Source organism: Artemia franciscana, chromosome 1 (genome assembly GCF_032884065.1).
Source record: "Artemia franciscana chromosome 1, ASM3288406v1, whole genome shotgun sequence".
Lineage (NCBI taxonomy): Eukaryota > Metazoa > Arthropoda > Branchiopoda > Anostraca > Artemiidae > Artemia > Artemia franciscana.
In genome coordinates, this window is record NC_088863.1 from 7,615,199 (window position 1) to 7,628,753 (window position 13,555).

Below are 13,555 nucleotides of genomic sequence, written 5' to 3' on the forward strand. Positions count from 1 at the left end.
TCCCTCCACTCTAAGTGTTTTCCAAGTTTTAGGTTTCCCCCTCCCAACTCTTCCCCCCCCCCCAATGTCACCAGATCTGATCGGGATTTAAAATAAGAGCTCTGAGACACGATATCCTTCTAAATATCAATTTTTTTGAGATCCGATCACCCATTCGTAAGTTAAAAATACCTCATTTATTCTAATTTTTCAGAATTAACCCCCCCAACTACCCCAAAAAGAGTGGATCCGTTCCGGTTATGTAAATCATGTATCTAGGACTTGTGCTTATTTTTACCAGCAAGTTTCATCCCGATCCCTCCACTCTAAGTGTTTTCCAAGTTTTAGGTTTCCTTCTCCCAACTCCCCCCTCCAGTGTCACCAGATCCGGTCGGGATTTAAAATAAGAGCTCTGAGACACGATTCCTTCTAAATATCAAATTTCACTGAGATCCGATCACCCGTTCGTAAGTTAAAAATACCTCATTTTTCCTACTTTTTCAGAATTTATCCCTTCCCCCCCCCCAACTACCCCAAAGAGAGCGGATCCGTTCCGGTTATGTCAATCATGTATCTAAGACTTGTGCTTGTTTTCCCCATCACGTTTCATCCCGATCCCTCCACTCTAAGTGTTTTCCAAGTTTTAGGTTTACCCCTCCCAACCCCCCCCCCCCCAATGTCACCAGATCTGTTCGGGATTTAAAATAAGAGCTCTGAGACACGATATCCTTCTAAATATCAAATTTCATTGAGATCCGATCACCCGTTCGTAAGTTAAATATACCTCATTTTTTCTAATTTTTCAGAATTAACCCCTTCCCCCAATTACCCCAAAGAGAGCGGATCCATTCCGATTACGTCAATCATGTATCTAGGACTTGTGCTTATTTTTCCCACCAAGTTTCATCCCGATCCCTCCACTTTAAGTGTTTTCCAAGATTTTTAGGTTTCCCCCTCCCAACTCCCCCCTCCAAATGTCACCAGATCCGGTAGGGATTTAAAATAACAGCTCTGCGACGCGATATCCTTCCAAACATCAAATTTCATTGAGATCTGATCAACCGATCGTAAGTTAAAAATACTTCGATTTTTCTATTTTTTCCGAATTTACGGGGCACCCACTTCCCCCCCCCCAGATGGTCAAATCGGGAAAACGACTATTTCTAATTTAATCTGGTCCGGTCCCTGATACGCCTGCCAAATTTCATCGTCCTAGCTTACCTGGAAGTGCCTAAAGTAGCAAAAACCGGGATCGACAGAATTTGCGATTGCTATATGTCACTTGGTTAATACCAAGTGCCATAAAAAGAACACCAGATTTGAAAAGCTGGATTACGAATCTACTTCGGTCCATCAATCATACAATTGTACGATATGTTTTCAAACAGTTCGTGGTAACGAACTGTAGTAAGGAGCGATCCGGCTCAATAGTAACCAAAACTCTAAAAAATTGAATTTTGATATCAATAGCTACATCAAAATAATCGCATTTTAATGCTGATTTTAAATATATAAGTTTCATCAAGTTTAGTCTTACCCATCAAAAGTTACGAGCCTGAGAAAATTTGCCTTATTTAGGAAAATAGGGGGAAACACCCCCTAAAATTCGTAGGATCTTAACGAAAATGACACCATCAGATTCAGCGTATCAGAGAACCCTACTGTAGAAGTTTCAAGCTCCTATCTACAAAAATGTGGAATTTTGCATTTTTTGCCAGAAGACAAATCACGGGTGCGTGTTTATTTGTTTGTTTTTTTTTTGTTTTTGTTTTTTTCCCCAGGGGTCATCGTATCGACCAAGTGGTCCTAGAATGTCGCAAGAGGGCTCATTCTAACGGAAATGAAAAGTTCTAGTGCCCTTTTTAAGTGACCAAAAAAATTGGAGGGCATCTAGGCCCCCTCCCACGCTCATTTTTTTCCCAAAGTCAACGGATCAAAATTTTGAGATAGCCATTTTGTTCAGCATAGTCGAAAATTATAATAACTATGTATTTGGGGGTGACTTACTCCCCCACAGTTCCTGGGGGAGGGGCTGCAAGTTACAAACTTCAACCAGTTTTTACATATAATAATGGTTATTGGGAAGTGTACAGACGTTTTCAGGGGGATTTTTTTGGTTTTGGGGGTAGGGTTGAGGGAGGGGGCTATGTGGGAGGATCTTTCTTTGGAGAAATATGCCATGGGGGGAAAAATTCAATGAAAAGGGCGCAGGACGAATCTGGTCACGTTAGAAAAAACGTCAAATTCAGAGCTTAATATACAATGCTGGGTGTTCGGAGCCTCTCTATTATGGAGTATATTTTGAAAATAACACAACTATACGAGCGATAAAACATATATACCACAACCATAACTCAACTAACGAAAGAACTGCTAAGAGATAACACAACTATAAAGCGAAAACAGGTGAAAACTAACGGGAAAATAAACGAACTAAGAGGTGGAAGGGGCCCAGAGAAAAAATATAATCATTTTTCAATTTTGAGCCTAACTTCCGCAAAGGAGTAATAATGTCAGAAGCCCCGAAATACCGAATTATTTTCTTTTCAAACAGTTCGTGGTAAAGAACTGTAGTAAGGGGCGACCCGGCTCAATAGTAAACGGAACTCTAAAAAACGGAATTTTGATGCTAAAAGATACATCAGAAGAATCGAATTTTCACGCTGATTCTAAATATATAAGTTCCAATTAATTTAGTCTTTGTCATCAAAAGTTACGAGCCTGAAAAAATTTGCCCTATTTTGGAAAAAAGGGGGAAACATCCCCCAAAAGTCATAGAATCTTAACGAAAATCACACTATCGCATTCGGCATATCAGAGAACTCTATAGCAAAAATTTCAAGCTCCTATCTAAAAAAATGTGGAATTTCATATTTTTTGCCAGAAGACAAATCACGGGTGCGTGTTTATTTGTTTGTTTGTTGTTGTTTTTTTCTTTTCCCCAGGGGTCATCGTATCGACCAGGTGGTCTTAGAGTGTCGCAAGAGGGCTCATTCTTACGGAAATGAAAAGTTCTAGTGCCCTTTTCAGTGATAAAAAAATTGGAGGGCAAATAGGCCCCCTCCCACGCTAATTTTTTCCAAAAGTCAACAGATTAAAATTTTAAGATAGCCATTTTGTTCCGCATAGTCGAAAACCATAATAACTATGTCTTTGGGAATGACTTACTCCCCCACAATTCCTGGGGGAGGGGCTGCAAGTTACAAACTTTGACCAGTGTTTACATATAGTAATGGTTATCGGGAAGTGTACAGACGTTTTAGCCAAAAAAAAATTAATATACTAATTTCATTTCAATAATTTATGTGCGGAGAGCCAAAATCAAACATGCATTAATTCAAAAACGTTCAGAAATTAAATAAAAAAAACTAGTTTTTTTAACTGAAAGTAAGGAGCGACATTAAAACTTAAAACGAACAGAAATTACTCCGTATATGAAATGGGTTGTCCCCTCCGCAGTCCCTCGCTCTTTACGCTAAAGTTTGACTCTTTGCCACAATTCTACTTTTTAAAACAATTAAAAACTTTAGCGTAAAGAGCGAGGGACTGCGGAGGGGACAACCCATTTCATATACGGAGTAATTTCTGTTCGTTTTAAGTTTTAATGTCGCTCCTTACTTTCAGTTAAAAAAACTAGTTTTTTTTATTTAATTCAAATAAGATGCAGCTTGCCTGACGTATCTATATCTATGATGTGGCTATATCTAGGACGTATCGTAATAGCCTGTTGGTGGAGTGGGGGTTGGGGTCTTTGGAAAGGCTACTATGGTTCACTAATCATACAGAATGCAAGTCCTTGTATTATTATAGTTCAAGCAGGGTGTTTCATAGGAAAGCAGAGGTGTTGGAACCAGAATCAAATGTGAATTTTTCCTATGGAGGTACACTAAGCCACAAGTTTATAAAAACAAGCCCAGTAATCTGTTGGAACTCAAACAAAAAATTCAACGGGTTTTCAACAAAGCTTATAGGTAAATGCGTGGCCCAGCAACGGTCAGTTTAACAGACAGAACGAGTGGTTGTAGGACTAGAAGGGGGGGGGGGCATATGCCAGATGTTGTGTTTTAGCTACAATTTCAGCATCTCCTGAAGAGAATGGTAGGTTTTGTTTGCTTCTTGCAAATGGATAAATTCAATTTATAGTAGATTCAAATCCAAAGTTCTTTTGGAGACAACCATTTTGTGATACATATTTACTCCACAATAAGGCTATTTTGGAGATAATCAAACTCTCTAGCTAACAAGCGGAAGAGTTATACTCGAGCCACACTATAGCCACAAATGATGATAATAATACAAAGATTTATTAAAGATACGTCTTTTTACTGACTTTAGTGTCAATCTAATGCTACAGAAGCTCTAAAAGCTTGCAGTAACAATGACTCAAGTAACATGCATTTATATCCGGATTCATCATACAGGTATGAAAACTGCAGTTCCAAGTTTCCATCTTTCGTAATTTCAAAAAACTAAGCCTTAAATCTTCACTCTGATTCCCTAGTGAAGTCCCACTGATACCAGCTACAGCTTATTCTGCTCTCTTTTCCGGAGTAAACGAGCTACGTGTCCAGCTAAAAACTATTTCTAGTCAGTTTGATGTGTTTTCCAATCATTTCCCGCCATTACCACAGCCTGGAGCCTCGAAACCTGCCGACAACCACTCTATTATTGTTGTCTCTAAATTGCCACCATCTATTAGAGATCCGACAAGCCATAAAGACTTTATCGATCAATTAAGTTGTCATGATTCGGTTGCTAGTATTCGGCCGGTGGGAGATAAACTGTTCGTAAACATTGAAAAATCGGTAGCTTCTGATTTCTTTGAGTCTGTGAAGTCTGTAGTCTTGGGTATTGGCACGAAGATTCTGCAGAAACTTTACCTTCGAATAATAAAAGGAATCCCGCTATCATTTAATGCTTCCGAATTCAAAATGCACTCAGGAGTCGTTGACGCAAACCGAATTGGTTTGTCCCAAACTATCAAGCTAGACTTTTCAGATTCGTTTGCAAAACGTGACGCTATGAAGAATGGAGTAAAAATGGGTTACGAGATTTTCAGAATTTATGATTTCGTAAGTGTACCGCGATGTTGCTTTAAGTGCAGGTCTCCTGATCACTTTATCAACGATTGTACCAGTCAGGTGGAAAAATGTGCGCGCTGCGCCAAAAATCACATTTTTTCGAAAGATGCGTCCTGTACAAATAGACCTAAATGTGCAAACTGCGGCGATTCTCACACTTCATATAGTTTATTATGTCCAGTGCTCAAGTCTCGTATTGCGACCGCTGTGAAAAAATGATGTCACGAAAATTCTCGGTTATTTCGTACAATATAAATGGAACACGTCAAAAAGAGCACATCATTGACGAACTTCAATCTTCAGTCACGAAGATTAAGCTTTATTACTGGTGCTGTAGTCACAAGTAATTTCGATCTTATTCACCAATTTGACTAATATATGGCTCAGCCATTAGGGTTTGTTGGTACCTAAATGAGGGTTAAAAGCGTTTCACACAATAAAAAGCTGACCGGACCTTAGTAAAGGAATGCCCCCAAGAAGAGACCAAAGAAAAGTCCGTCTTAAAAGAACTGACGGTAAATTGCAGACTTTAAAACGATACTTGCAAAACTGAAATGGCGAAAGCGTGCACCTAGAAAAAGAAGATTAGAAAATGCACAAAAAACTACAGATAAAGTAAAGATGGCGATTCAATTAAAGAAAACGGGTCTTTGGAGCTTTAGATTTGTTCAAGATAATCAAAAATACAACCAAAAGTCGCTTCTGAACTCGAGAAAACAATCATGAATACTCACATTTCTGGTGTGCTTTCCAAAACTGAAATTGCCTCCACGGCATCTTCAAACTAAAAACAAAAGATTTGATTTCAACTTTAGTATATATCTGTTCAGACAGGTACTATGGGATTGGAGACTTTGGCCCTCTCCCCTCCCCTACCCTTTTATTTCACAATTGGTACTAAAATAGTTAAAATTTATACAGTTTTTTTCGTATGAACTTTTAGGTTTTTCTTCTTCAACAATACATTAGTTCACCTGTTTTTTTTTGTTTTTTTTTGCTGTTTTTCAAACCCCTTTCTGCAATTAATCTCTACGCGAATATATTTTTTTAAGTAAAAAATAACTATTTCAAGTAGGCCTACTGATTGATTTTTTCAGTAAATCTGAACAAGGTCCTGAACAACCCTTCTGTATGCAGTTATCTTTCGTAAATTAATTGTTTTTATTTGTTTTCAAAGAATGAAAAAAAGAGAAGATTTAATTCTAAAGTTGTTTTGAAAAATTTGATTTCGATTTTTTCCTGATTAAAGCATTTAATTAGCTTTACACAATGAAAATGGAAATAATGACTTTAGAGTAACCAAAATTTTCTTCTTCCTTTTTTTCTTCCTTTTTCTGTCTAGATTTTTGCATAATTAAGTCATTTGTAAATAAACTATCGTATAAACTATTTACTATAATCAGCATACAATCATAACTGTGCATATAACTATAAACTGTATACAAACTATTTAGAACCTAAAGAAGCAAAAGAAAAGATTTTAACTTTTGTATGCATCTATTCAGGCAGGTACTGCGGGAAGGGGGGTTTGAGTCCCCCACCCCTAATATTCTACAATTTGTGCACAAAACATTATAAGTTTTATAACTGTTTTAGTAAATACTTTCACGGTTTTCCCCACATTTCCCTGTAATTCACCTGTTTTTTTTCTCCAAATTTGTCCCTCCCTCCTGCAATTAATTCTTGCGTAAGTATAAGTTTTTAAAAACTAATTAGTTGAAGTATATATTGTTGAATTGAATAAGCTATCACTCAGATTCGTTCAATAAACCTGAACAGTCTTTCTATATGCGGTGTTGATCCACTATATTCATATTAAGATTATTTGCATTTACACTATATACAGTTACGCTTTAGTTGTTTTCGTTTCTTTTGGAAAGACAAAAACTATTTTCCATATTAACAACCAATATCTTTTTTACATTGAAATCACCTCGTAATAAGATTTTTCACTGTGCTTTGCAGCAAAATTATACAAAAATACAAAGAAAATACGATTCTACGACTCAAATGTGTGCCTTTCCATCAGGGAGGTCAAGTCTTGGCTAATCTCAAAGAATAGCTCACAAAAATACTTTTTAACATGGCTTTTCACTGTTTTTTGTAAAGAACTATACAAAACACTAAGACATTTTTTATAAAGTTATTACTCTGAAGCTGTGCTAAAAATGTGATTTCCAAATTAAAGCATTTAATTTAATCAATCGTAACTATAAAGATAGGAATCACGACTTTAGAGTAACAAAGTAACAAACAAAGTAACAAGAAGAAGAAAACGAAGAGTAACAAGAAGAAAAATGTTTTTTTCTTGCTTTCTCTTTTGCCTTCAAGGTTTTTTGCTGTCAAGTCTTCAGCATGGGATTTATTTGAATGTAAATCAACTATTAAGAGCAAAAAAATAAATTAATTTTTCGTTTTGGTCGGATTTTGGCTTTACTGACTTCGCCACCACCCCACCCCCTCCTATTGTGAACAAATGAATTACAATTTCTTGAAATTTGCTTCCTAAAAACTTTTACGGTTTTTTCTCCATAATATCATTTACCTGTTTTTCGGTGTTTTCTTTTTTGTCAAATTCCACTCCCATTATAATTAATTATTGAGTAAACACGTGTTTCTAAGTAAAGGTTAAGTATTTAAAATGTATTATATTGGCAGTAGTTGCCACAAATGAAACAAATGAATAATGAATACTTTTTTTCTTTAGATATTAAACTGATTTCTTAAAGGTGTAATAGATTTTAGCTCCTCAAACAGTTCGTGGTAACGAACTGTAAGTAAGGAGCGACCAGGCTCAATAGTAACCGAAACTCTAAAAAACGGAATTTTGATATCAATAGATAAATCAAAAGAATCGTCTTATCATGCTAATCTATATATATAAAAAATAAGTTGTCTGTGTGTGTGTGTGTCGAGTGACGTCATTTTTGTGTGTCGACTGACGTCATGTTTGTTGATTGACGAAATTACACACCGGGACATCGGGACACAAATGTGTCCCGCCAACAACAACGGGGACGCCGGGGGGCACAGGGGGATATATAAATGACGACAGGGACAAAGGGAATGTTCGATTAGCAATCACCATCAACAAAGCTCAAGGGCAATCATTAGAATAATGAGGTGTAGATCTGAATACAGATTGTTTTTCCCATGGACAATTATATGTTGCATGTTCAAGAGTCGGTAAACCTGACAATCTATTTATATGCATAGACAATGGGACAGCCAAGAATGTTGTACATTCGCAAGTTTTAGGTAGTTAAAAATATATATATACATCTATCTATATTCACAGGTGGGACACAGAGACACAACTAAAATGGCGCGTAACGACTTGCGCGGGGAGGCTTGGGCGGAGACGCGAAGCGCCCCTACCAACTAGGTGTTGGGGTGGCGACACCCCAACAGCTAGTACCAAATATGTAAGTTTCATTAAGTTTGGTTCAACCCATCAAAGGTTACGAGCCTGGGAAAATTTGCCAGATTTCCAAAAAAAGGGGGAAAGACCCCCTAAACGTCATAAAGTTTTAATAAAAATCCCACAATGAAATTCCGTGTATCAGAGAATCCCGCTTCTATATGCAAAAACGTGGAATTTAGTTGATTTTATTCAAGAAGAAACATCAGGAGTTATTCCAGATTAGAAATTTTTCAGGGGAAATTTTACATTGTGGGAATTTCCCAGAATTCCTATTCAAAATTCTTCTTATGGCTTGCTTTCTCTTCGCAAACTCAATTTCACACGTGGAGACGTTAAGGACAATTGTCCGGAGAAAATTTTCACCAGCATTGAATTCTCTAGAGTATATATGCGTGGAGAAAAGGGATATTTTCGCCAAGGTAGAGCAATATTTCCTGGCGTTATTCAACTGAAATTTTTTTTAATTGAAAGTAAGGAGCGACATTAAAACTTAAAATGAATAGAAATTATTACGTATATGAGGAGTTGCACTCTCCTCAACTCCTTGCTCTTTACACTAAAGTTTAAATTTTGTTCAAATCCTTCAACAACGACTGCTGAAACACAAAACTCGTTTAATTATAGCTATAAGAAGCTTTTTTAAAGTACTAAAAAAATTTAGCGTGAAGAGCAAGATGTTGAGGAGGGGGCAGCCCCCCTCATATACGTAATAATTTCTGTTCCTCACTTTCAGTTGAAAAAAAAAACTTTTTTTTCATTTAATTCTGTAGGAGAGACCGGGGTTATCCGTACACGGGGTTACTCTGGATAGGACATGCCATTTGTTCCCTAATGGTCAAACTACAAAATTCCATAAAGAATCATGAAACAGTGCTTTCTAACGATATATTTAAGAGGCTCATTAAAAAAGCCAGTAGTTAAACCGTTTCTGAAAAAATTGGATAAGAGTAATTTTGAAAGTAAGTCTCGTGATTTTTCAATCCTTTTATAAGTTCTGCAGCAGCTTAACAGGAGTTACAATAAGATCCAAACTTTGAGTGGGGTTATTTCGGACACCTGGTAAGGGGTTACTTAGGACACTTTACTAAAGCGTCCAGAATAACCCCCTTGTGGTCTAAAACGTACATTTTTAACTTCAAAGATTACTGACCATGTTATTTTACCTAGTAGTCTAGAGCTTTAAATCTCTCCAGATAATACAAAATAAAGCTTTAAGAGTTCTTGGAATTTTTCTTCATTTCCTTGCAATTTGAAAGTTTCTCAGAAATGAATATATTCTCTTCTTATTTCTTAATATATCGAGCCATAGTCAACTTAAAAAATTACTTTGGAATGATAATAATCAATATTTAGCCAATTAATTTTAAGGTTCACAAGTTCTACCAACTTGTTTCTTCGGCATTGGCTTGTGAGATAAATCTTTATCTTTTTTTTCTTTCTCTTTTTACAGGTAACATTGATTTTTTTTCTAATTTTTATTCCTTAAGGAGAAATCTTTAATAGAAATTCACGGCTGTGCCAGGACGTTATAGACGTAAGATGCCAAGTTGCCCGATCATGTGATATATTAACAAGGTAGCCAAAGCAGTCATCTTTGACAAATCACAATGCAAAATGCTGCAAAAGAATTTGATATTAAGAGGACAACCTTAAAAGATTATTGTCTAAGATCAATAGAGAAATAGCTATTGCAGACGAACATTTTCCTTCTCCACCACTCAGCAGTGGCTCTGAAAGTGATGGCTATCACTTTAATTTGACAAAAAAAAATCTTAAACGACGAAGGTTTAGTCCTGAATTGGAAAGATTGGTAGTGGAACATTTCGAGTTCCCTAGGGTACACTTTGCGCAAAGTATGATAAGCAGCGCTGCTCCCAGCATATTAAGACCAGCCGACTATAGTAGATGGATAAACAGTGGTCGACTTTTACAAACAATGCAAGACTTCGTGAAAAGACAGTTAATAGAAAGCCTTGTTGGAAAGCCACTTAACCCCAGTTTGGTTGACCTGTGCAAGAGTTCTGGCATCAAAATGCTTACCTCTCGACTCTAATGGTCACACAAGACAAAAGTTCGCATGTAGGAGGCTTCGAACCTATTTAGCAAAGACTGAAACAAAACAAAAATGAAAGATTGGCTTTATCTGAATCTGGATAAACACATATCTACTTACAAGGTGGTAGAACTCTCTTGTGATCCATATTTGAAAAAAAATTCCCTTGAAACATAATTTTAATAGTCAGATCTACCGGTATGTATCCTTTCATTCGTGTTATTTTCACGGAAGTGGCTTTCTTTCCTCCTTTAATTACTGGTAGGCTGCTCTTATACGAGGGATTAGCTGATGAATCTACTTCAGAATCGCCAGATCGAGATACCAATATTCGCACTGCTAAGAGTCAAGTTTGGTTTCTCCAAAATTGCTTAGACCCTTCCCAAGGGCTGGTGGAACACTGACAACAGGTCATGGAAACCATCGAAGAGGTAGAAGTAAAATATTGACTGACAAGCCAGAAATAAAGTGAACTGAAAGACAAGCAGAGAGCAAAGAAAAGAATGAGCAAGCCTGATTATAAAGCCTAAAAAACGGTTGGACAACTAAAAAGAACTTAAGACTCCCAGACTGCCTCTTCCAGAAGGTGCTGGTAGCACCAGACGAGTTTGATAACAAATTATGAATTATGTTTGAGAGATCAGAAAGTCCCCACGTATTTGAATGCAACCTTTCGTCCAACAACAGTCGTTAAAACTCCATCTCAAATTTCTAGTTTGGTGTTTGCAATCACTTATTGGCTCTGCCGACTGCATCTTTTTACTTGTATATTCAATTATATATCCATCTGGATCCAATATTTCATTCCAACTCGTCCGAAATGAAGCAGACATTCAATAGTTAGACTACTCTAGCTAATCAGGTCCCAGGCCTAGGGTCGCTTGGGCTTGCGACCCTCCACCCGCATCTAATTGCAACGAATAGTGATGTTATTGTCTTGGATAATCAATCTTCTTTTTACCCTTCAAGACTTCAGCATGTCCCCGGACCGAAATTTGACCATCGTTTGAACCTTATTGACTAAGGTGGTCTTCGCCTGGCCACCTGGAACGCTCTAACCTTTAACTTCCCTGGAGCAAAATCAATGCTTGCGCTAGAACTCAAGCGTTTTAGTGTGGCTGTAGCAGGCGTAACTGAAGCTCGCCTTATAGGAAACGACTCTGAAGACATCGGTGAAGGCTATCACCTAATCTAGTCGGGTGATCAGAGAACCAAAACTAATGGAGTCGCACTTGTGCTGGACTCTCGGACCAGGAGGTGCCTCCTTTCTTACGAGCAAATATCAGACAGGATACTAACAGCGCAAATCCAGCACAAACATGGAAAATAGACCATCATTGTCTGCTATGCCCCAACAAACCAAGCCTCAGATGAGATGAAAGATCGTTTTTACGCCCAGCTGTCTAGCATCCTAGCAAAAATATCCCCTCATGACGTTTTAACCCTTCTTGGCGACTTCAACGGCACTCTCAGAGATACAGACGGCGTTTGGAAGAATGTTCTAGGACCTGTAACACCCGACTGCTTGAATGACAATGGGCTAAGGCTCCTTCAGCTGTGCAACATGCACGATCTCGTGATCACCAACACCCTTTTTCAAAGGAGAGAAGTTCACAAATATACCTGGTATAGCAACGACGGACGAACAAAAAAAAATGTTAGACTATATAATCGTGTCACGACACTGGCGTTCCTCTATAACTAATTGCCGAACTTACAGAAGTGCAGAATTGGGAAATACCGACCACAGGCTTGTGGTCTCTAACCTTAGACTACGCCGGAAAGCCCACAAAAGTGACCACCGTCCTCCCTAATTAGACCTGAACAATCTCGCAAACTCCAACACGCGCCAGGTCTATGCTGTCTCCATCTCAAACCGTTTCGACTGTCTTGGTCAAGTTTCGGGATCTGAAGAAGCATGGCAACTATTCAAGGACGGCGTATTGCTTTCGGCCGAAAGTACTATCGGTCGTGTGAAGCCCGGAAAAAAGTCCGGGATATCGCAGAAAACTCTAGATATTATTGAACAGCGTCGTAAAGCACGCCTAGCGAAGGACATGGTTACCTACAGACGTCTAAACGGCGTAAGAAATAAATTCCTCCACAGAGACTGAAATATGTTCACCGAGAAAAAGGCCGCTGATCTCGAGGAGGCCGCCAGAAAGGTTGACACATGCGCTCTATACAAACACCTTCGGGATCTTACAGATGGAAAGTCATCCTTAAACCCTGTCATATCTAATGATGGAAATATTATCACTGACGAGAGCGCTCAACTGTCCGTCTGGAAGGATCACATCTCTTCACTTCTAACCCTGACTGTGTTAGCCAGCCCGACCCTGACCTTCTTCAAGGTGCATCCAACACCCCTAGGCCCCGTGTGCAAGTGTGCACCACCCTTTCACCTTTACAGAAATCTTGAAATCTCTGAAACGGATGAGAAACAACCGAGCCCCAGGAGTCTGTGGTATCCCTGCAGAACTGCTGAAATATGGTGGGGCAGCGACCCTTTTTCATAGTATTTCGTACAGAATGAATTCCAAATGACTCGCGAGCGGGCATCATTCTGCCTCTCTGGAAACGGAAAGGCAGTCGCAGAATCTGCTCCAACTATCGTGGCATCAAACTCCTCTCTGTGCCCGGGAAGCTCTTCGTTATGACCCTCCTGCACCACTGTACCACTTTCCTCAGAAGCCAACAAAGAATCCAACAGGCTGGCTTCATGCCAGGAAGGTCCACCGTGGAGCAAAGATTCACAATGCGACAGCTGATAGAAAAGACTCGAGAATTTCGACAAAAAACATAAGTTGCCTTTGTTGATTTCAAGGCTGCTTTCGATTCTGTCGACCGGCAATCACTCTGGCTCATTCTGAAAACAACGGGACTACCAGCGATTTACTGCAACCTTTCCGAGCGGCTCCACGAAGGGACTGAGAGTCCGTCAGGGTTGTGCTGCTGCCCCAGAACTATTTAATTGTGTCATCGACTACATTATGACTCGGACCATAAACCGCCTCC

General features: G+C 38.6%; 1 protein-coding gene across 1 annotated transcript in view; it reads right to left on the reverse strand.

Annotated features, from left to right (window-relative positions):
* LOC136024995 (tetratricopeptide repeat protein 39B-like) overlaps window positions 1-13,555 on the reverse strand; it is a 139,130-nt gene that overhangs the window by 102,144 nt on the left and 23,431 nt on the right. The window contains exon 3 of the mRNA XM_065700623.1: window positions 5,795-5,844. Within this exon, the coding sequence (XP_065556695.1) occupies window positions 5,795-5,844 (50 nt within the window). The remainder of the gene's footprint in view (window positions 1-5,794; window positions 5,845-13,555) is intronic.